Source organism: Acomys russatus, chromosome 21 (assembly GCF_903995435.1).
Source record: "Acomys russatus chromosome 21, mAcoRus1.1, whole genome shotgun sequence".
NCBI lineage: Eukaryota > Metazoa > Chordata > Mammalia > Rodentia > Muridae > Acomys > Acomys russatus.
In genome coordinates this window covers 29,088,120-29,112,805 of record NC_067157.1, presented here as the reverse complement: position 1 = coordinate 29,112,805, position 24,686 = coordinate 29,088,120, and the positions used below count along the sequence as shown (strand labels likewise).

The 24,686-nt window shown below is 45.0% G+C and overlaps 2 protein-coding genes across 21 annotated transcripts in view; both read left to right on the top strand.

Annotated features, from left to right (window-relative positions):
• Positions 1-24,186, top strand: LOC127204961 (60S ribosomal protein L6-like). The gene is given in 4 exon segments (XM_051164078.1): positions 1-132; positions 134-733; positions 22,065-22,199; positions 23,869-24,186. Coding segments are annotated over 4 exon segments (1,185 nt in total).
• Positions 23,576-24,686, top strand: part of Epb41l2 (erythrocyte membrane protein band 4.1 like 2) — a 144,067-nt gene continuing 142,956 nt past the window's right edge. For 19 of the 20 annotated variants that reach the window (XM_051164529.1, XM_051164528.1, XM_051164527.1 and 16 more), the window contains exon 1: positions 23,576-23,731. The gene's annotated coding sequence lies outside the window, so the exon portion shown is untranslated. The remainder of the gene's footprint in view (positions 23,732-24,686) is intronic. The other variant, XM_051164510.1, reaches the window with a different exon arrangement.

Genomic DNA, 24,686 nt, shown 5'->3' with positions numbered 1-24,686 from the left:
ATGGCGGGTGAAAAAGGCGAGAAGCCTTACACGAAGAAGAACCAAGAAGGCTGGTGGTGCTGCTGCTGCCTCTGGTGCCCCGGCTGCTGGTGCAGGTACTCCCGATCTGCGATGTATTCCAGAAAGGCCTTGTTTTAAAAGGAAACGCTCAGCTTCAAAGTCCAAGGTTGAGAAGAAGAAGAAGGAAAAGGAAAAGGTCCTTGCTACCATCACAAAAGCAGTCTGTGGTGACAAGAATGGTGGTGCCCGAGTGGCGAAGCTTCAAAAAATGCCTAGGTACTATTGTACTGAAGAGGTGTCTCAGAAGCTGCTGAGCTATGGCAAAAAGCCCTTCAGTCAGCACGTGAGAATGCTTCCTGTCAGCATCACTCCTGGGACCACCCTGATCATCCTCACTGGGCACCACAGGGGCAAGAGAGTGGTTTTCCTGAAGCAACTTGGAAGCAACTTGCTGCTTGTGACTGGACCTCTTGTCCTCAACAGAGTTCCTGGGCGCAGAGCACACCAGCAGTTTGTCATCGCCACCTCTACAAAAGCTGATATCAGGAAGGTTAAAATCCCCAAACACCTGAGTCATGACGCTTACTTCAAGAAGCATCTGAGCAAGCCCAGGCACCAGGAGGGTGAGATCTTTGACCCAGAGAAGGAGGCATACAAGATGACAGAGCACCCTGATCAGAAAACTGTGCACCCGCAGATTCTGCCAAAGATCAAAGCGGCTCCTCAGCTGCAGGTGAGGGAGGTGAGGAAGCCACAGCTTCCCACCTGCGATCTCAGTTCTCCCTGACAAACGGGATGTAAGCCTCTCTGATCATAGGGGTCATTCGTCAGGAAACCAGCCGCATTCTGAAATTATCTCAGGTTTACTAAATGCCACCTATCGTCTGGAAACTCTAAGGATGTAAGGAGCTCTGTGAGGGACAAAGATGTGCTCCCCCCCCCCTTCATGGATGTCATATATCTCATTCTGATTTCCAACTGAGTTTGGCACAGGATTTTCCACCTGGCTCTGCCTCCTGAGTAAATGTGTCACCATACCCTGTTTTATGTAGTCTGTTTTTAGTGTGTGCAGGAGAGAGAGAGAGAGAGAGAGAGAGAGAGAGAGAGAGAGAGAGCATTTTCTAACATCTCTTAAGACACTAATCCCTGGTCTACCTTCAGAGCCCCATCTACCTTATTATCTTCTGTTACTGTCAGCTTGCTGTCATTATAACAAAATACTTGAGGTGAACTGCTTATAAGAAGAAAAGGTTATCTCAGCTCCCAGTTTGGGGGTCTCCATCCTCAGTTGGCCTTGTCGCTTTTGGCCTGTGACTGGCTAAGGATCAAAGCCTGGGCCTCTACCTTGAGCCATATGCCCAGCCCTGGCACACAGGACTTTGGGGATCATCCAAAATCAAAGCCATAAACCATCCATCTAAGGTCCGTCTCCAAACGTTGGCACTGAGAATGAGCCTTTCAATATGGTGGTCATAGGGGCAAAGTGTCACAATACTCAATCCACAGCACAGGGTTTGGTACTCAACTTTCCCTCTAGAATCGCTTAATTGTATTTTTGTTTTGTTTTGGTTTGGTTTTTTGTTTTTTTGTTTTTTGTTGTTCATTGTCTGTTTTATTTTTGTTTTGCTGGTGGAAGTTTTCTTTTGTTTTAGCTTATTTATTTATTTATTTATTTATTTATTTATTTTAAGTACAGGGTACAAGCTGGGCGTGGTGGCACACGCCTTTAATCCCAACACTTGGGAGGCACAGATGAGTGGATCTCTGTGAGTTTGAGGCCAGTCTGGTCTACAAAGTGAGTCCAGGACAGCCAGGGCTGTTCCACAGAGAAACCCTGTCTCGAAAAACAACTAAAAGGCTTTCTCGGCCTAAGCCTGGGAACATGACCCAGACAAGCCTGGAAACGTGACCCAGTAATAATAAAATAGAAATAAATAAAAATACAAATAAAACCCACAGGATACAGCTGTAGTATGGAACGTGAGTGAGTTGCCTGTGGCTGTCTAGGAGCAATGAGCTGGAAGTTCTGTCAAGAGGTCAAAAGAGGGAGTCCCGCTGGAACTGGAGTTACAGGTGCTGGGATTAAACCTGAGTTCCTTGCACTTAACCATTAAGCCACCTCTCCAGCTCCTGTGGTCTTGAACTGGTTTTGTTTCTGTTTTAGCCTTGGTTTTGGTTTTTCATGACAGGGTTTCTCTGTTGTAGCCTCGCCTGTCTTGGATTCGCTTTTGTAGACCAGGCTGGACTTGAACTCACAGAGATCCGCCTGCCTCTGCCTCCCTGAGTGCTGGGATTCCAGGTGTGCGCCACCGCACCCGGCATTCTTGGACTCCTGATCCTCCTGCCTCTACCTGTCAGGTGCTGGGATTACAAGTGTGCCCCACCTCGCGTAGCTTACTCGTTTGCTTTTATTGGCACAGCTCTCCTGGCCTCGGGGCCCTCTATGCATGTTTCAGCACTCTAATCCAAGTCTGACGTTGGTAGCCATAATCCATGGAATTAACCCTCTCTGGCAACTTCAGAGGATCGGAGTTATCTGTAGGTTAGCCACAATAAGACACCCCTCACCCCCACCTGGTTCTCTGAAGGAGTTAAGTTGCTTGTATTTCTGATGATTGACACCATATTCCCCTGAAGGAGGGGTTCTCAATCTATGCTCCATAATACAATTAGCCAGGGAGGTTTGGGAAATACAAAACAAAAAACAAAAAAATTCCATGTCTGGGCCCAAGTCCAGAGGTTGATTGAGTTGAGGTGCTTTTGTTTGTTTTCTTTGTTTTGTTTTCCTTTGCTTTGCTTTGTTTTTCTGTGCCAGAGATGGAACTCTGGAACCCACGCATGCTAAGTAAGCAGTCTAGCACTGAGCTTCCGGTTGAGTTGTTTTACGCATGGAGTTCTACTTTCTGCTGGGCAGCCCCAGCGGCTCTTGGCTCCTGCTCCGTGGGAGCCTCTTTGTAACTGCCCACGGCCCATTCTGAGTTTCCTACTTGATAAAAAGGGGGCTTTTTGGAGCAAATGACTAAATACTTTTAACTAAAGCTTTTTTTTTTTTTTTAAGATTGACTTTTATTTTTATTTATGTGTGTCTGCATGCTACATATGTTTGGGAGCCCTCAGAGACCAGAGGCTATCAGATCGTCTGGGCTGGAGTTTACAGGAGATTGCGTGCTGCTTGACCTCGGTGCTTGGAACCGAACTTGGGAAGACACAAGCAGCAAGCATTCATAAACACTGAGCCATCTTTCCAGCATTTATTTGAAATAAACTTATCAAGAGGCCAGGTGACAGTTAATTTTAAAAGGTTGGAGCCGTTGAAATGGCTCAGTGGTTAAAAGTGCTTGCTGCCAAACCTGCTGACATAAATCCAATCCCTGGAACTCGGCGGTGGAAGAAGAAAGGTGAATCCTGCTAGTTTTAATCCACCCTCCATATAGGAAAGATTTCACTCACACACACACACACACACACACACACACACATCACACATGTATATAACACACACACACACCATGCACATACTATAAATAAATGGGTTTTTAATCACTCTATACAAGTAAATGCTACCTTGATGGTTTCAGTGAGAAACATCTCTCATAGGCCGGTGTACCTGAACACTTGATACCCGGGTAGTGGTGCTCTCTGGGGAGGTAATGGAACCTTTAGTGGGGTACAGCCTTGCTGGAGGAAGTATGTCATTGTGGGCTGTAGGCTTTGAACTTTTTCAAATCTACTTTATTTGGAGTTCTTTAATGCTTACACCTTCCTTCCAACCCACCTACCCTAGATAGGAGAGAAGAGAGGTTAATGGGGACAGGAGAAGTAGACCTTTTTAGACTCAGTTCCTTGGAGCACTTCCACTCTTTGACGTCAGAATTCCAGCAGTCCCGTTAAACAGCAAACCAGCAATTCAGCAAAGTTACTGCAACCGCAGCAGCCAGGTTCTGGAGCAGCAGCTGGAACAGGAACCTTGAAGCGTTCTCTGGGGCGGTTCTTTCTGGGAGCATCTGGAAGTGGAGTGATGAACAACCAGACAATAGGAAGCGATGCCAAAACCAAACCGCCCAGCCTCTGAGAGTCCATACTAGGATGTTTCTCAGTTGGCAAAGACCATGCCCCCACAAGAGGCAGTTCCTCTTCTAGTGGACAAATACCATGTTGTCTCTCAAAAGTCTGTTTCCAGCGAACAAACATCACACAGTCCTCCCACATCCTCACACAAGTCTGTTTCACATCCCACACTTGGGATCGAAACAAACACATGTTTTACATCCACTACCAGGGGCTCTGAGGGTTTGCACCCTTGCCCCACTACACCTTCTCTCTGTGTGTAAGTGTGATAACTTCCTGCCCCCACTTCCATGCCGTCCATGAGGACACTATCCCTTTGGGACCGTAAAATAAAATAAAGACGTTCCTTAAGTTTTTTTTTTTTTGGGTCATGGTATTTTATCACAGCAGCAGAAAAGTACATTATTTAAAAACACACTATTCCCTGAAAACATACATGTGAGTGATGTTATATAAACTGAAAAGGTTGTATTTATGTATTTAGGATATATGTGTGTATCCGTGTGCAACAACAACTAAAAAGAAGACCTCAATTTGAGAGATAGAAAGGGAGGGTGCATGGGAGAGGTTGGAGGGAGGAGGAAAGGGAAGGGGGAAATGATATAATTATAATTTCAAAAAATTAAAGAATTAAAAGCAAAATACTGTAGACCAATATTCATAGTGGCATCTTCCCATTGCCAAAAGGTAGACATAATCCAAGAAGCCATCATTTCATGGAAGGATAAAATGAATGGAAAACATGTGCATTGCAATGGAATGTTGCTCCGCCTTTCCAAGGAAGAAAATTCTGACACATGCTGCAACACAAATGAAGCGAGAAGCCTTCTCCTAAACAGGGCAGACGAGATGAATACTCCGTAAGCAGTTCATACGTTTCTTACTCACAGAGACACTGAGACAGTGATCTCCAAGCCTCCTGTCAAGTTCTCCCAGGAAGCAAGAGATTATACTATATAAAAAGTTTAGAGTTGAATAAATAAACTAGAAAAGAGAGAAACTGTCTATACTATTCAGATTCACAAAGACATTTCCCAAACGCCCTGGGGCCTTTCTGCTTTCCTGTGGGAACATTGCCTTCTGTTCCACATAAAGGCAGCTCACCTCAAAATGAAGAGGCTTCTCTTCATCCCTCAACAAGTGATATTAAGGTTCTCCTCACATTATATCCTGTCTACAAATAGCAACCTCCCCCTGTGTGTTGAGGGGAGGTGTTGGTACCCCACTTATCCTCCTTATCTTCTAATTTGAATAGGACGTCTAAACTTCTTTTTCCTTTTCTTCTTCCCTGGACCTTAAGGAATCATTATCCCAATGGCAAAGCCTACATTTCAAGGTTTTCTTATCGGCCTCAGCTGACCACCAGGATGAGCTTTCACCAAAAAGCAACATCATCCAAGATGATGCATCTTAGAGTACAGATGTACTATAGATACAGGTATGTTGAACATCTTATGGTTTTCCCCATCATTCTTCTGTTTCAACTTTATTGAGTGATTTATTGATTGATCCATGGATAGACAGAAGTTGGATTAGTTTACCAATTCAGTTACTACTACATTATGACATATACTTTATTATAGGCTAGATACAAAACAGACTAGACTCACTGCTGTTATAGAGCCTACACTAGTGAGGACAGTTCAAACAATCAAGAATTCAAAAATATAGTAATAAAGGCAAAAAAAAAAAAATAGTAAAGGAAAGAATAGTGTAATGAGAGAGGGAGAAAGGGAGAAATAAGTGTGTGTGTGTGTGTGTGTGTGTGTGTGTGTGTGTGTAGAAAGAGAGAGGCTGAGGCTGAGAGTTCCAGAATCTTTAAAGAGCAAGGGCAGGCTCTTCTGAGGACATGTTGTAATAAATGCCTGAAGGAGAGAGAGAGAGAGAGAGAACGCATCAGGCCCTTTTGAGGGACAAGCATGCTCTGACAGCACAGGGTTCTAGGCGTGGGAAGAATCCAGCTGAGTTCATCACGAGTGCACTCCAGAAGGAAGAGCAGTGGGTGGAATACAGACGGTGGGAGAACACCAGCTAAAGAGGACAAGGGAGAGCACGTGGGCCAAATCCCATCTGACAGGATTTGACTTCCATTTGAAAGCTCGTGCTGGTTACAGCATTGATGAAATTCTGACATCTGCAAAAGCGCTGACACTACTAAGGAGGGTATTGCAGTAATCCAGGTGGGAGATGACGGTGCTTGAGACCATGGGCAGAGCACAACTGAGGTGATAAAAGGAAAAATACCTGGAAATACTGGGCAAGTACGGTCAGTAGGCCGATGCCTGCGGAGCTAATGGGTGAGGTTCAGGTGACCTGGCTTCACTGTAATGTTCAACAGCATGGCTGTCTCAGCTTTTCTGTCTCTGTCCACTTAGAATAGACACTAGTAGTAAAATGCCTACATTTTGAGGGAATCTAAACACAGAGAAGCTGGAACATTTGCTTAAATGCGAGTTGCACATCTATAGAAGCAGGACCCAATGCTTACCTCCAAACATTAGCTAGTTAGCACCAAACAGAACCTAAACTGCTCAATTGTCATTTCTTAATAAAATTTTAAGACAGATGCAAAACAGCGGAAGCTGTTGTAAGGTTATATCCAGGAAGGAAGGAAGGAAGGAAGGAAGGAAGGAAGGAAAGAAAGAAAGAAAGAAAGAAAGAAAGGTATATTCACTGAGTAATAAAACCTGTTTCTTCAGTCAGGTGTGGTACATGCTTGTAGCCTCAGCAGTCTGGAGGCTGAGGCAAGAGGATAGACACAAGTGCAAGACCAGTCTGGGCTGCCTGATGAGTGCCAGGCCAGTAAGAACTACAGAATGAAACCTTAGAAAGAAAATAAAATAAAGCCGGGCAGTGATGGCTCACCCAGCCCTTGGGAGGCAGAGGCAAGCAGATCTCTGTGAGTTTGAGGCCAGCCTGGTCTACAGAGGGAGTTCCAGGACAGCCAGGGCTACACGGAGCAACCCTATCTAGAAATACAAAAGAAAGAGAAGGAAAACTATTTCTTTGGCATCTTTGCCATCACTCCCTGAATTAATGTGGCAGGCACCAAAGTGGGAATGGCAGACAGCCACACCTCCCAATTGTAGGAGCAACTCTTTACAGAGAGTAAGCTAGTTGGGAGCTGACAACAGCCAGAGGGAGCCTGGCTGTTCTTTCTGGACTAATTGGTACAGCCAGACCAGTGGTTTTTAGGGAACTGCCCCCATCTGTGGAGGTTTACCTCTCAGGGTTTAACTCACGAGGTCACTGGATTCTATTCTTCCTAGACGCTTTTCTCTGATGTATTTTCAGTTCGGCAGAAGGGCTCTCAGTTCGCCTTCTGTTTTCGTACGTTTTGGCCTCAGGCCTTGCTCTGAGTCTCTCAGCTCCTGTGTTCCTCTCTTTTCCACAATTCTGGGGATCAGGGAGCAGTTTCTCAGGCAACCCTGCTGTTGATCTATTTATACGCCTCGGTCCTTCCCTTTCACTTTTTGTTTTTAAAATAGCTGCCACCAGCACCCAAATCTATCCTGGCTGGCTGTATCCATTTCGAGCTCAGGCATTTAAAGAAACCTGACACGCACTTTTCCTCTAACACAGCTGCGCACACTGAAGAAGCCAGTGACAGAATTTTTCAACAGAAGAAGGACACAAGCTTTACAGTGTAAAAAATGAATGAATATTGTAAATATGATGCATCCTATGACTCAGAGGAGGGCTCAAGACACCAGCATTGTCTTCCTTGTCTCCATGCAACAGGTAAACACAATGCGTTGGCCACTTTCCTCCTGCATCCTGTCCCAGGAATGAGCACACAGCCTTCTTAAGGCTGTCTAGTGTGTCACATTACTAGCAACGACAGGGAAGTATACAGGAAGTTATCACAGACTTTCATGTGGCATCCCCTTAGGTCTTAAAAGTGAAAGGCCAACGTAGCTTATTGAAAAGGGAGGGGGAAGGAATTATATATTGGGCATAATAATTGGACACTGCTAGTCACTTCATGGTATTAGGCTTTCCTCCTCAGGAGGATAGCAAGCTCCTTGCCTCTCTGGGCTTCTTAGAGAGATCTTGGCTCAAAGCAGAACAAAAGAGGCCTAGGATTGTAGTTTAATGTAGAGCATATGCCTGGTGTGTGAAAGGCTCTGAGGTAATCTCTAGCATCAAAAACAGTAAACAAGCACATAAATAAAGTGCGGAAATCCGACAGTATCAACACAACAGCCACTGCAGAAAATTCTCTTGTGTGGTGACTTGCAGACACAATAAAGATACCACATAAAATTTTCTTCAGGGGTGGTGAGACAGTCCATTTCATAAAGGCCTTTGCGGCCAAGTCTGAGGGCCTGAATTCAAGCTCAGAGAACCTGCACGGTAGAAAAAGTGCCCAGGCTCCCGCAGGTTGTCCTCTGACCTCCCTACGTGCACAGTAACATGAGCAGAGTAAATCAACAAATGTAAAACATTTTAATTACCTTTTATGTATGTAAGGAATACATGCAACATAAATGAATCTCATGTTAGGACCCAGATCCCATTTTGAAACTGCTCATGATACATAAGAAACAACCCTTGGACATTAAACATACTGTTGTCATCCATAGATGTGTGAGGGACATATGTCCCACCCTCGGACATATCTGGCAATGGCCACAGGGTGGATACACTTAATACATGCAAATATTACCCACACTTAAAAGTCCCAGGTCTGAAACAGCTTTTGGTTACAAGCATTTCAGATAAGCAATGCTTTGTCTGCCTCTCACTTTCTTGCCTTGCACCATAAAGGTATCGCTGTTCTCTGCAAGGAACACCGTGCCTCTGAGTAAATGACTCTCAATCTACCTCCTTCCCACAGAGTGGAACTGAAGGCACTCACTGACTTGGAAGCCAATCATATTTTGTTTCTTTGAGATTTATGTATTCATGTATTTTATGTCTATGAGCACTCTGTCTTCAAGCATACCAGAATACCATCACAGATGGTTGTGAGCCATCATGTGCTGCTGGGAATTGAACTCAGGACCTCTGGAAGAGCACTTTAGTACTCTTAACTGCTGAGCCATCTCCACAGCCCCCCTCCCTTCCTAATCATATTTTAATATATTTAATGCCAATCAAGATGTACTTAAGTGATATCCTATGTGAGCATACAAATCGGCAACTATATACTGAGCATCCCATGATCCTGCGTCCACTTTACTCTTCCAGATCCAGCACTAAGCCGACGCTTTCCCTGAGGAATCTCATGTCTTGGTTACAATACATCTAATTAGTAAGAGAAACACAAGTAAAGCGGTAATGGCAAACTTAGTTTTACTTTTCCCAGATCTGTCTTGAAGGAATTTATAATGAAAATGCCTTTCCAAGCATAACCGTGGCATCACTTCCTCAGCTCTAATGGCTTCCAGATGTTCAGATAATTTTGTTTTGAGAGTTTGAAGATTGTTGGAGTTCTTGGCTGATGAAATAGGACTTACCATGCAGTATGTCTTCTCTCCACCCTGGACCTCGCAATGTCAGAAACTTTTTGAAGTCATAACTTCAAAGCAGTGTTCATGTTTATAGTCTCACAATAAGTATGGGATTATAGATGTTTGTATAAGGTTATAAAGGAAATGAGAAAGAAATAATGGCAAAATGACTTCCCATGCCCGTAGCTCTTCATCTCAATGTTTACCAACTGATTGGGAGGCTGAATGGCATCAAAGAGTGAGAAGGTCAACGCGAATGTAGTTGTCAACCTCAGGCCACTGCTAACAGAGTTAAACAAGTTACTTGGACTTCAGATAATGTCAAAATAAATAAGCATCTGTCTAGGGAGGAAAGTTTTCCTGTTGAGGCAATGATTGTAATTCATCCTCTCTCTCTCTCTCTCTCTCTCTCTCTCTCTCTCTCTCTCTCTCTCTCATAATTTTCATGTTATGGCAATAGCATGAATTCCATAACTTTTTTGTGTGTGTTATTCATTTTAAGTGTGTGTGTGTGTGTGTGTGTGTGTGTGTATGTGTGTGTGTGTGTGTGTGTGTGTGTGTGTATGTGTGTGTTGAGTGTGGGCATGCTCGTGGGAGCTATGCACAAGCACACTGGTCTACCTCCATGTCCACTGCTGGCGACATCTACCTTGTTTTTGAGATTGGGTTTCTCATTGCTCTGGGTATTACCAAATGGGCAAGGCAAGATTGTCAGAGACTTCTTAGCATCCTGTCTTTGCCTCCCCAACCCTGGGACTACATGTGCCACTCTCCCAATTGAACTTTTCGTACTTGCCAAGGCATCTCCTCTGGCCAAAGTTCCATTTCTAAATCTCCAAAACAATAGTGAAAGTGGGCTGGGAAGATGACTCAATAGTTCAGAGCAATGGCTGCTCCTCCAGCCAGCCCAGGTTCAGTTCTCAGTAAGTACTCATTTCACAACAGTCTGTAACTCCAGTCCCATGGGATTTGGTGGCTTCTTCTGGCCTCTGTGGTCATTGCAAACACATGGCATACAGAAATACATGCAAAGAAAACACTCATACATATAAAATAAAATTTAAAAATAAGATAACATTTCAGTAGAAATAAATGGCCTGACTCTCAGGCACCAATTCTCCAAGGTCATTTCACAACTAAATTTACTTTTTTAGCTTTAAAGCAAGCAAGCAAACAAACAAACAAGCTCTCTGCCAGACTGCCGCTATCATGGACACAAGCTGCATGCAGCCCATTAAGCTAGCTAGGGTAACCAAAGTGCCCAGCAGGCCCGGCTCACACGGCCAGCGCACTCAGGTGCGTGTGGAATTGATGGATGACACCAGCTGCTCTATCATCTGAAAGGTCAAATGCCCAGTTTGAGAGGGTGATCTGCTCACCCTATTAGAGTCAGAAAGAGAGGCTCCGACCTTGTGCTGGCCCTGCTGCTGGGTCCTAGATTTCTACCACTTAACCCATGGGATGACCTGCAATTTTTAAATAAAGCATTTGTATTATTTAAAACAACAACGACAACAATAACAAAAGATATTGAGAAAAATTCTGTATGAACTGCAAGTGATGATAGCTCTTTGCTTCTATAAGGCCTTTATATGTGAATTTTAGAATATTTTCATTCTTGACTGTCTTTCAAATTGTGTCAAAATATTATAACCCATTTTAAAATAGCAAAGATATGGCGATTAACATTTGTTTGGTTAGCCGAGCATGGTGGCACATGCCTTTAATGCCAGCATTTGGGAGGCAGACGCAGGTGGATCGTTGTGAATTCAAGGCTGTTCTGATCTACAGAGTGAGTACAGGACAGCCAAGGCTAATCCAGAGAGACCCTGTCACGGAAAGCCAAACCAAACCAAACCAAATGTTTTTTTTGGTTCTGTTTTAAGACAGGGTTTCGGTGTGGTGCACGCCTTTAATTCAGCATTTGGGAGGCAGAGGCAGGTGGATCGGTGTGAGTTTGAGGTCAGCCTGGTCTACAAAGCAAGTCCAGGATGGTCAAGATGACACAGAGAAACCCTGTCTCAGAAAAAAAAAAAAAAAAAAAAAAAAAGGACAGGGTTTCCTCTGTGTAGTCTTGGCTGTCCTGAACTTGCCTTGTAGACCAGGCTGGCCTCAAACTCAGAGATCCTCCTGTCTCTGCCTCCCCGAGTGCCGGGATCACAGGCAGGTGCCACCATCCACAGCTAACATTTGCTTCTTTCTTCCTGTTAATGGCTGCTATCTAACTTACCAACTCTTACTGTCACTTCTGAGAATTTTCTATGTCTTTTTTGCTTTGTTTTTGTTTTGTTTACTGAAACAGTGGTTCTATCTGTAGCCCAGGCTTACCTAGAGCTCTCTTTGTGCTAGAATACAGGCATGTATCACAGCTGCTTGAAAAAAGTTGTGTGTGTGTGCTTTTTTTAAAAGAAAGTTTGATTGTCATAATTAAATATTGTAGTTATTTTTAATTGCTTACATGAACAACTGTACTTAATATATGTCAACCACCATTTTATTTTGTGTTTAGAATGATTACTAACTTTAAAGGGAACGTGTAGGAAATGCCCATCTCTCTGACTCCCTTCGCACTGTACATATGCTTTATTTTTGAACAGCCTACCAGTGTGAATCTGACTTGGTGGTTCTTATAAATAACTGAGGAATAAGAGTAATGGCATACTTTTATCTGTAGACATGTGCACATGTGAAGAAAAAATATAAATTTATCACACAAAGTGGCAAATATTTTTTGAAAACTCACACAGGGTAAAGGAGATATAGCCTGTGGGAAAACTTACCTAGAGTAAAGCAAAAATAATAGGCCAGGGAAAGTAAACAGGTTATTATTTTCCAGTTGGGTGACACACCTCCTTTCACTGGCTCATGGAACAATTCTAATAAAGAGAACTCCCAGAGGACAGGATGAAAAACAAGACCCTGGAAACAATGCCATAAAAGCAACTGAAAACCACTTCTAAGTAAGTATTTAAGCAACTGTGTGGAATATAATAGGGCTCAGTGTAAGCAGGTGGAGTTTTCTACTCCGAAAATACTTACAATTCATTTGACGTTTAAATTTCTTTAAGCTAAATTATAAAAAGCCAACTCCTACAACAGGGCTGAGGTCTCTTTCTTCCCAACTCTTCTCACTAGCATAGAGAGTGCTTTTATCTGAACTGAGTGAAAAGAGCGCAGGCAGCCAGGTGTGAGAACACAAGCCTGGACTCTAGATACAGTGAGACAGAGGCAGCAAGATGGCTGAGGCCAGACATGGGGGCGGGGGTGGGGGAGAAGCCTGCAAAAACACGGCAGGAAGCCCTTTTCTTAAAACAAAGTACTTTACAGTACTGCCTGGGGAAGAGCTCAGAATGGCAGAGCTGGCTGTGCAGTAGAGTGGGAGGTACAAGCAGAGGACATGCTGATCTTATTAAAATACCGTGTTCTGTCTCCATGGGAAGATGTCTGTCCGAATCAAGCAAAACTGGTGTCCGTGTCCATAGCGCACCTTCTACAGTCCCTTTTCCTTGCGCTCTTTTGAATGTTGAACGGGCTACAATCTCTGTTGCCCTCTCTGAGCTCTTCTTGAGACGGTCAAACACATCTTGTTTACCTATCAGTCTAAATCAAAGTACAGCATAACTTTTGCTGACTCCATTCTGTGGTTATTTTCTGACTTGAGTTGGCACAAAATTGGAATCAATGAAGTTTGTCATTCATATAAATTAGTATTCCATCTTCGTTGTTTATATACAGTTTGAGACTATAATGACAAAATATAGTCTCTGTTAGGGAGTGAGGACACTTTGAGGGCCGGAGAGAGAAACCAGAAATTTCTGAGCCCTTGTATTTTTTTTTTCTTCCATATTTATTGTCTGTCAGACTCTGGACTTAATAGTGCACATGACGTTTCATTCACTTTTTATATTTCCAGAGCAAGACTTGGTATAAAATGATGTTCAGATTGGTAAACTGAAATCATGTACCTTTGTTGTATCTTTCAAATCATAGCTTTTCTAGGAACTTTTTTCAGGGTTAGGTGTAGTGAGAATTCTGGAATTTTTGTTTCTTAAAAACAAAAGCGACAAACAAGCAAACAAGCAAACAAACAAAAAAGACAGAGCCAGGCGTAGTGCCACACGCCTGTAATCCCAGCTCTGGGGAAGTAGAGGTAGGTAAATTGTTGTGAACCAGCCTCCTCTACTAAGGGAGTCGAAGACAGGCACAGGTACAACAGTGAAACTTTGTCTCAGAAAAAAAAAAACCCCACAGAAATATTATAAGAATATATTTTCTATTTAAACCCAGGTGTGGGGACATGGGGCTGCTTTGCAGCAGCTGAGTATGATTTGCATTGTGCTATAGCAGAGGCGTGGGTTTGCCAGCTGCAGATAGCTTCTGCGATTGTGTGACATTTGGAATTCTGGGGAATTTTCAGAGGGTATATAAATGCTAAGGCCCCAGAGGTGGGGTTGGTGGTTGGTGGTTGGTGGTTGGTGGTTGTTTAGGGGGGTTGGTTGTGGTTTGTTAGTAGTCATGCTCAAAGAAGAAACAAAAAGAAAGAAATTAGATTCAAATCTCTCTCTCTCTCTCTCTCTCTCTCTCTCTCTCTCTCTCCTATCAAGTACTAGGGGGTGAATATAGGAGGATAAAGTGTGGGAAAGAGAAGAAGCCATGAAGTAGCCAAGTCCAGCTACAGACAGGATTTGAACCTGGGACCTCTCATAAATGCTCTATCCCTGAGGGGCATCCTCAGGCACCTCTGGTTCTGTTTCAGTCCTAAGGAGCAATTAACCACGAGAACCCACATGCAACTGTGGTGCTCTGGTTCTCACAGGAAACAGCATGCTGGCACTTCCTTGTATGAGTGAGGTGAAGCAGGGCTCATTAGTGAAAAGGCTACAACCAAGGGAGGAAATGACATCGTTTGGTAGACATGAGATGACTATGGCTGTCATTAGCCTTAGTGGCTTTTCAGAAGGCCATTGCTGTCATTTACTGTAATTTATATGGAAAGGGGCTTTGTCATGATTCTGGTGGAAAAAGTATAGAGAATATCACTGAAGATGGAAACGGGCTGGGCTGCTTGAGGGAAGATTCCAGATACTGCACTGGAAAAGTGTGCCCTCAGATAGCACAGGCAAGGGGAACTCTGAGAGTTCAAGGCCAGCCTTGGCAAGATCCAGGCCAATCACAGCTATATAGCGAGACCCTATTTAGAATAATAGAAAGACAGAAGAGGTAGGGAGGGGAAAGGGAGGAGGAGAAGGAAGACGGGGATACACATACACACAGATTGACAAGGAGGGAGGGAAAGAGGGTTGAGTATGCACTGAGGATCTATATGGAAAAGAAACTAGGGGCCCCAGCAAACAGGCAGGACCAACCAGAAGATGTGAGTGGAGGCATTTTAGATTCTTTATCTACAGTGAAGCTTGCAAGCTAGCATCACATGTGACAGAGATGAGGAATTCTTTTGAGTCTTGCCTGAATTTCTGCCAAAAAGACTCAGGGGTAATAAATAAACAGTTGTTTTATAGTTTTGAAGCCCAACAGAACTACACCAAAGATTGGCCATGACAGTGTCTTCTACTGGGATATTGGAATGGTCTCTCGGTTGCTTGCGATGGAGGAATTGGGCCTGTCTGCATGGATGCTTGAGAACATTTGAGTCAGTCAGAGTACAAGACTGTACTGTCAGGTCTTCCAGTCTGCGTACTGTGTAAAGAAAGGGCTGGTTCTCAAGCCAGCCCTACTACAGTGTGTCTCTCTGGCTTGAGCCGAGCACTCAGGGGCACACATATAAATCACTAATATAGTAATAGTAAGCCCAGCTTTCTCCACAAGCCCGTGGAGTTAGTAAGGGCATTAGGGATGTCATGTGCACATTGCATGGCCACTTTGCTGGTCTGTTTTTGCTGCTGCTGGTGCCCACGATTGAAGCTATGGTGGTACTTTCAGATGAGTTAACTCTCAGTCCAGTATTGAAATTCCTACTTTTTGGTCTGTGCAAGTCCTGTACTTGTTACTGAGGTCTCAGAAGACCCTGCCGCTAGTACCCGTCTGTTTTCCTGAGGATTAATGCTCTGCCCTTGAACCACAGCCTGGTAATTCCACCAGTGTTTCAGCCTGTCAGAACTGCCTAGTATCTCCTATTTAGGGTGTTGTCCAAATGCCTCTCCCCTTCCTGTTAGACTTCCTTGCTTGCATTGGCCAGCTGTTGTTTGCTAACATATCCAATCTGTTTTCCTCACATCCTTAAAGTTCTTGGGACTTGTACCCCCCCTCAAGTTGGCCAGGTCCTCACTGAGTCTTCTCTTGAAAGTTATACACCTGGGCCAGGCGTGGTTCGAGGCCAGCCTGATCTACAAAGGGAGTCCAGGACAGCCAAGGCTACCCAGAGAAACCCTGGCTCAAAACAAACAAACAAACAAACAAACCAAAAAACAACAACGAAAGTTATACACCTGCGCATGGTGTTTTAAGCTGGTAACCACAGCATTTGGGAGGCTGAGGCAAGAAGATCATGAGTTTGAAGTCAGACTAGACAACATAGTGAGACAATGTCTCCAAAAGCCAAAGCAAAACAAAACAAAAACAAGAACCGGGGCGGGGGTAGAGCAAACATGGGCTGGAGAGCTGCCTCAGCTAAGGACACTGGCTGTTCTTCCATGCTCTTCAAGAGATCCAGGTATGATTCCAAACACAGAAGCCCTGTCATGAACACCCTCCCACGCCCAAAATCCAACACAGTTCTTCCCTGAAACTGAAAACAAAACAAAACAAAATCTTAAAATTCACATAGAAACACAAAGGACCCAGGATAGTTAAAACAGTCCTGAAGAAGGAAAACATTGCTGGAGGTATCACTGTTCCTGATTTTAAATCATAATCCAGAACTATAGCACTTAGAAACAACAAGGTACTAGCATAATAAAGACAGGACACATTAAAAAAGTAATGTAAAAATCAATGGAATAGAATTGAAGACTCAACTATAAGACCATGTTTCTATAGACACATGAACTTTGAGAAGGAAAAAAAAAAAGCCAAAAATACACATTGGAGAAAAGACAGCATTTCCAACAGTTTGTGCTGGACAAACTGCAAATCTACTTATAGAAGACTGAAACCAGATGCTTATCTCTCACCCAACAGAAACTCCAAATGGCCCACAGATCTTAGCATGCAGCCTGGTACCCTGTTACAGGAGAGAGGTAGGGAATGTGCTTCAATTCACATAAACAGGCAAGGCGCTTCTGAGTAGGACTCCAGTAGTGTAGGGCTTAAGATGAACAATTAATAGATAGGAGCTCATGAAATTAAAACAAAAGGCCTCTGTAGGGCAAAAGACCCCACCAATCAAGTGATGAGTCAGCCCATAAAGTGGGGGAAAACTTTGTCAGCTATACATCTCATAAAGAGTTAGTATTTAGAACACACAAAAACAAAAAGCAACTCCACCAAGACAACAAATAATCCAATTCAAAAAACAAAACAAAACAAAGCTGGGCATAGAACTAAACAAAGTTTTTGTTTGTTTGCTTTTGTACAAATGACTAAGAATTATTTACAAAAATCTTCAACATCCTTAGCTACTAGGGAAATTCAAATTAAAACTACTTTGAGATTTTTGTTTTGCAGTCAGAATGGCTGAGATCAAGAAAACACATGCCAGCAAATTCTGGCATGGATGTGAGGGATGGGGAACACTCACTCACTACTGGTAGGGGTACAAAGTGTAGCAGCTACTGTGGAAAGCAGTGTTGAGTTTAGGCATCACTGTCGATCTCCCATGTGACCAGGCTATACCAATCCTGGGCATATTCCCAAAGGGTTCTATCTCCTACTACAGAGATCACTGTTCCTCCATGTTCACCGCTGCTCTATTCACAAGAGCCAGGAAATGAAAACAGCTCAGATGCCGAGAAACTAATGAGTAAATAGTGAAAAATGAGGTACATGTACACAATGGAATGTTACTCATATTACTAAGGAAAATAATGATTTGCAGGTAAATGGGTGAAGCTGAAAAATAGTTATTCTGAGTGAGGTAACCCAGACCCCAAAAGACAAATGCTGCATTGTCCTTTTGAGTATGTGGGTGTTAGTTTTGGGCCTTTGGATATCCGTGCTTAAGCTGGAATCCTCGTAGAAGTCAGGAAACCAGTAAGGGACAAATGGGGGGGAGGGGTGTTCAACAGAGGGGGGATAGAACACAGGTGGTATGAAGGAGAAAAGGAAAATAGTGGAGGGGGGAGGAGAAGTGAGGTCGGGGTGGGAGGGCAGGGTAGAGGCAGGAGTACAGGAAGAGGTAACTAACATGAATGCAGAAGAATGTTAATTCAGAACATGGCTGTTCTGCCAAGAGATCACACCCAAAGACCTTCCAGTTCTATGTTATCCAGCTGGCAAAAGAAGGTATCCAAAAATCTTCTAGGTCTGTGTGATCTGACTGGAATACAAACTCGCCTTTAGTCTAAGAGACAAAGGCAAACAGATCTGAGTTCAAGGCCAGCCTGGTATAGAGCAAGTATCGGGTAAAGAAAAATTCAGATATAGGCGGGGTGACACATGCCTTTAATCCCAAACAAAGGTAAATCCTTCCTTGTAGAAGGAAGCACCTGTGTTTGAAAGTGATGCCTAATTGAGTGGTAGAAAAGGTGACAAATCAGAGAAGATTTGACAGAATAGGATATACCCAACTCTCAGGAGAAGAGAGAGGAAAGGGAAGCGACTTAAGAGGCAGTTTTTCAGAGGAGGCAGTTTTTACCAGGACAGTGATAGAGAGATGGATTGCAGAGAGAGAGAACTCAGGTGAAGACAGAATGAGCCAGAGAATGAGAAAGAGCCAGAAGGTTAGAGCAGATTGCTGAGTTAGTTTGAGGCCAAGCAGAGCAATTCCGGGCAAAGAGAAACCAGATTAAGTAAGTCAGCTAGGAGAGGAGTTTGAGTCAGAACAGCTTGGTTGAACCAGGCAGCTCAGAAAGAACAAGTAAAGGTGAGCACAGTAATCAGGGAATTTCTGAAATCTTTCTAGTATCATATAAACAGAAAGAAAGGGAGGGAAGGAGGAAGGAAGAGGGGGAGGAGAAGTTAGGGGAGGGGAAGACAGACAGAGAGGGGAGAGGAAAGAGGAGAAAGGAGAGAGGATAGAGAATAAATACATAATAACATAACATTTCCTCAGAACTTGGCTGTCAAGCAATCATACCCATGAGAGCCATCAAAGAGGCTGAAAACATCCTACGCCTTGGTTAGATGAAGCTTCCAAGACTAGGCCTAGGTTAGCAGAAGGAGGCAGTTAACTTCCAAGACAACAATTGAGCCCAGAGAATAAAAGATAATTTTACACACTAGGACCTTTGAAGCAGCCATATGGAAATGCACCACTGTGGAATGCATGCTAAGGTATGTATATACACAAACATAAAAAGCCTTTAAGTACAGCTATCCTACAACAGGGGACAATGCCTCTCCCAGACATCACAGGCTTTCAAACTAAAACCACCAGTGCCACATCTCGGGTACCTCTTTTTTGAGTTGTCACTGGAGTCCCACAGAGCCTAAAGTACTACACTCTGACGTCGCCACAGCTCTTTGTTTTTTGCTTTAGTTTACTTTTCTGTTGCTGTAATAAACTCTATGGCCAGAAGTAACTTAAAAAAAATTTCGGATTCTACCTCCACGTAATGGTCCATCACCAAGAAAAGTCAGGACAGGAACTCAAATTAGGAACTTGGAACCAAGAACCGAAGCAGAGACCGTGGAGGAATGCTGCTCACTAGCTAGCTCTTGGGTTCACGGTCACCTAGCTCAGGGCCGTTTGCCTAAGGCTGTCCTCCACAGTGGGCTGAGCTCTCCCATGTCTACCGTGAGTCAAGACAGATGTGGTCCTGGGACAGTGTGATCTGGGCAGTTCTTCAGTTGAGAGTTCCTCTTCCTGAGTTCCTCGGTTATGCCAAGTTGATAGCAAAAACCAAGCAGGACAGTTATCCGTCTGACTCTGATGATAAGACTCTATTGCTGAAGACACCATATTCATAGGACATGGAGAAATCAATCTGGTACTGGCCTGGCAGCCTTATCTCTATTGACTAGCAGATGGCCTTTGCCCGTGCACATGCACTGGAAGAACTAAGTGCACCCAGTAGCTTCAAAATGAGAGAGAGAGATAGAGAGAGAGAGAGAGAGAGAGAGAGAGAGAGAGAGAGAGACAGACAGACAGACAGACAGACAGAGACACACAGAGAGACACAAAGAGACAGAGAGAGACACACACAGAGAGACAGAGAGAGAGAGAGAGGGAGAGAGAGAGAGGGAGAGAGAGAGAGAGAGAGGGAGAGAGAGAGAGAGAGAGAGAGAGAGAGAGAGAGAGAGAGAGAGAGAGAGAGAGAGAGAGACAGAGACAGAGACAGAGAGAGCCCACGAGGCTAGAGAGATAGATGGCAGGTGGTTAAAAGTATTGGCTGCTCTCCCAGAGGACCTGGGTTCAACTCCTAGTACCTACGGGGCAGCTTATAGCTACTTGTAACTCCAATCAATCCCAGTGGATTTAACACCTTTTTCTGACCTCTGTGTGTACTGTATGCACATGGTACACAGGCATGCATGCAGGCAAAACACTCATACACATAAATTAATTAATTTTTTTTTTTAAGAAGAGGCTATGACATTGGGAGAGAAAAGTGTCAGTGGGCAATTAGGAGAGGAGTCTGAGGGAGGGAATGGGATGTGGTTTTGATGGAAAGATGTTCTATGCATATATGAAATTTCCAAAGAAAAAGAAAGGATGGAATGCTTATTTTCTACTAGGTAGAGTCCAGTTGGTTCTCTCTCTCTATCTCTCTCTCTTCTTTTTCTCTCTTTTTCCTCTCCCCTTTTTTCACAATACACACCTTTACATATTTGGTAATAACCTTTAAATCATTTCTTCAAGCTAAATCTTTTCGGCTCCCATATCAAAGGAAGCCATTTGTGGATATAATTATCTCATTAATATTCTTTAAAAGTGGCATAGTGCTTGGTACAATGGCATGCGCCTGTACTTCCAACTTGTGAGAAATGGAGGTAGCCTTTACCAGATAGCAAACTCAAGGCCAGTGTGGGCTGCTGTCTCAGAGAGCTTTCTATTGCTGTCATAATTGAAATGTTAGCTCTGCACTTTCCGTTTCTTTTTTCTTCCTCTCTCTCTCTCTCTCTCTCTCTCTCTCTCTCTCTCTCTCTCTCTCTCTCTCTCTCTCTCGTTTTGAGACAGGGATTCTCTGTGTAGCTCTTGCTGTCCTGGACTTGTTCTGTAGATCAGATCTTCCTGTCCCTGACTCCAGAATGCTGGGATTAAAGGTGTGCACCAACACCACCAGACTTTTAGGCAGTTGATTTTGTTTGTCTGTTGTTTTGTTTTTAATAGCACTCAGGACTGCCAGCCCAGGAATGGCACTGCCCACACTGAGCTGGGCCCTCCCCATACATATCAGTCATCAATCAGGAAAATGTACCACAGGCTTGGAAACAGGCCGATCTGATGGGGGCATTTTCCTTAATTGAGGTTTCCTCTTCTAAGACTACCTTTTGTCAAGTTGACATAAAACTATCCAGAACAGCTACCCAGGAGCTCAATACCATGTCTCAACCTCTCCCCCTGAAAAACAAGAGCGTGCAGAAATGATTCACACAGTGAGGCAGAGAATAATATATTAGCATCTTTTCTATAATAACATTATATTTTATTATTAATATGTATGTTCCTTTTACAAGTTTGCATTGGTATTTTAAAAACCATTTGCTTATAGTTGACACCCCAAGAGGGGTGTCAGTCGTCCTATCATTTTCAACCTCATTCCTTTGAGGCAGGGTTTCTCTCTGAGCTCCATAGGCCCTTTGGTGTTTTGGCTGAGGCTGGTAGTGGACCAGCCTCACTGAGCCCTCAGGTTCCACCCCCACCATGCTAGGGTTATAAGCACCTGGGACACTCTGCCTGGCTTCTTGCCTGGATGTTAGGGTCTGAATTTAGGTCCTGTGGTTACAGTTGCACGGCAGGACTCTTAGCCACCATGTCATCTCTACAGCTGTGTGGATCAAGGTTTTATGGACCCCGAAACTGCCATGATTAAGTTCAGTGTTGTGGCATGTGGTAGGAAGACCTCCTGAACCCAGGAACTCTAGGCCAGCCTTGTCAACACAGTGAATGTGTGTCTCAACAAAAATGAAAACAGTTTGTATGTCTTATTCTTTTTTTTATTATTATTTATTTTATAAACATTGATGTTTTGCCTGCCCTGTATGTTTTTGTGTGAGGGAGTTACAGAAGTTAAAGACAGTTGTGAGCTGCCATGTGGGTGCTGGGAATTGAACCTGTGTCCTCTGGAAGAGTAGCCAGTGCTCTTAACTGCTGAGCATTTTCTCCAGCCCCTCTTATTCTTAATATGGAGTCAAAATCACAAATATTTAGTTTCAAGGTCTGGGAAGATAATGAATCTTGAAGCTTGTTTCATCAGTTTTATGGTTGCTGCCTCTGTGGCCCAGGACTTAAGTCTTTCCCTGAAGCTCATGTGCTGACAGGCTTGGTCCCCAGTTGACGAGGGGGAACTTTTGCATGTCAAGCCCGACTGCAGGAAGTTGGGTCACGAGGTGTACATCATTGGAGGGTGTGTTAGGACCCAGGTCTCCCAACTTTTGCTTCTCAGCTTCCATGAGGTAAGAAGATTTGTTCCATGTGCTTTCTGCCATGATGCCTTGGCACCCACCCAAAGCAAAGGGTTGAGTGACCATGGACAAAAACCTAGGGTGCCATAAGCAAGCAACTCTTCTAAGTTATTTCCTTACTGCAACAGAGTATGGACACTGATTCCAGGCTCTTCTTTACTAGAAATGTATGTAATCAGGACTCCAGTACGTGGTACATACCTTACCAAATTTATCTTGTGTACTTAGTGTCTGTACTGCAGTCAAATAACTCACCTTGAGTTCCAGGCACGCAACAAATGCTAGCCATCACTGCAATAGCTTTATTATTTACAAGCATGATTTCAGCAAGCAGCTTATTTCCCCAACTCTTTTCCTTTTGGTGTAGCCACCTTCTTCATAGTTACGGTGAGGACCAACTGATGAAATACACGAATGTGTGTTACCTGGAAACTATCACCCATGTTGCTATTGAGGGTTCATCTGATATTGTTAATTTTATGATGTTCAGGAAAGAAAAGGTGACTTTGGCAAAGGTGATTTTATTAGAGGTAGGAGGAAGAAAATGACTTGGGCGCAGATGCTGGAGGCAGGGAGCTGACTGACATTTTTGACAGTTTGACATGCAACGCTGAGAAAAGATGAAATAAGTAGAGGAGATTGAAGTCTAATTGCACAAAAGACCCGGGGGAGACTCTACGCGTGTGTAAAACTTTCCACGATCTCACTATATATATATATGAACTTTTGCATGTCAAATATATTAGACACTGCCTCATTTCTCTGTAACCCAGGTTCCCAATCCTGCTCCTGGAGAAATCCTGACACTTAAGGCTAAGCATCAAGCTCCTCTCCTCCACTAGGGTTTGCCCAATCTCTCCTGCCTCTCCCACAGGAGGAAATAAATGGTTTCTTTTCAAGCCTTTCCTGTGAAAGCACTTCTTTCACTGCAGACTGAAGGGGGACCCAGCTTCCCTTACTCGCTTTCCTGGACCTGCTCTACCATCTACCACGAAATAGGCACCCAGTGAAGGTTTAGTCAGTGAAAACACTCTGAAGAAAGAACTTTCAGAAGTTGAGAGGGCATTTAAGGCCAGGATTCTCAGAAAGAACGACTCACACACACACACACACACACACACACGCACGCACGGGCAGTCACCATCTTCAGGGTCGCTCCGAGGGCTAAGCGCGCCCCTGCAGCAGGAGCACTCAGCCTGGGAGCAGCTCGAATTCCTCCGGACGGCCCTCCAACCCCAGCCCACGCCAGCCGGCGCCGTGGGCGTGGTCTGCCCGCGGGGGGGCGTGGCCTGCCCGTGGGGGGTTTCCGCGCCCGGGGCGTGCCGGGCTCGGGGAAGAGGGGCGGGGCTTCCGCTGGGTGGGGGCGGGGCCTACGCGGCGAGCTCTCTGACGGTCCCAGCCAGGGAATTTCAATTTGAAACCTAGCAGAGGGTGGAGGCGGACGGCGAGCGCGGAAGGCCGGCGGCCGGGACTGAAGCGGGACGCGTCCCGGGGCGAGCAAACTCGAGAGGGGCGGTGTCGGGGTAAGGAGGCGAGCGGGCTGCGGGGGTGGCGGGCGGCGTCCCAGCAGGCTGCAGGCGGGAAGCCGACCCCGGCAGGAAGCCCGGGACGGCCATCCCAGGCGGGGGAGGGGGCGGCTGTGGGCCCTGCTCCCTCCTAGCCGAGGACTGACGCGCCGTTCCCAGGAGTCACGCGTCCCGGTCCCGATGAGCCGCGACTGAGGTTCGCGGCAGCTTCATCCTGGGTGCGGGGTATTGGGGGGGCCTCGGCCGCGGCGGCGCCTTCCCGGGTAGCACGGCTCGGGGTCTCCGGACGCGGGCCCGTGGCGCTCGTGGGCTCTGCGAGAGCCCGAGAGGGCGCCGCCGCCCCCTACTCCACGCGCGTCGCAGGTCGGGCCCACGCGGGCGACCCTCCGCCCCTAGCCTTGGGACTGCAGGGTCTGGGAGCTGCGGGCACGCACGCACATTTTCTGCGGTGAGCCTTCCAGCTCTGACACCAGGCCATCCAACCGCTGATGGCTTCCTTTTCTCCTCCTCTGGCAGCCGAGGGATGGGAGCAATTTAGGGGAGCTGCAGGGCATGGAGGAAATAACGGAGCCGGTGGCGTTGAGCTTGGCGTCCGGGGACCCCCCATCCCCGACCCCAGACGTCTGCGGTGGACCTTAGTCACTAAGTGTCCCCAGATGCCAGGCTCTGGCGGGGCCAAGTTTTTTTTTTTTTTTTTTTCCTTTTTCTTTCTTTTTTGGGCGCGGGGGCGGGGTGGTGAGGTTAGAAGAGCTATTGCCTACAGTGTGTAATTTTGGGGAGTGGTCTGAGTGTGGAGCCTTGGGTACAAAATGAGGAAGCCCTTCAGTAAATCTCTCCATCCCTTGAACAGCAGTGTCTGTTTTTTAAGGTCCCTGGGTGAGTGGTCGGGAAGATGGAACTTAGGTGCAGTGTACAAATATTTTTCCCTTTCAGAATGAAGGTTTTTCTGTTT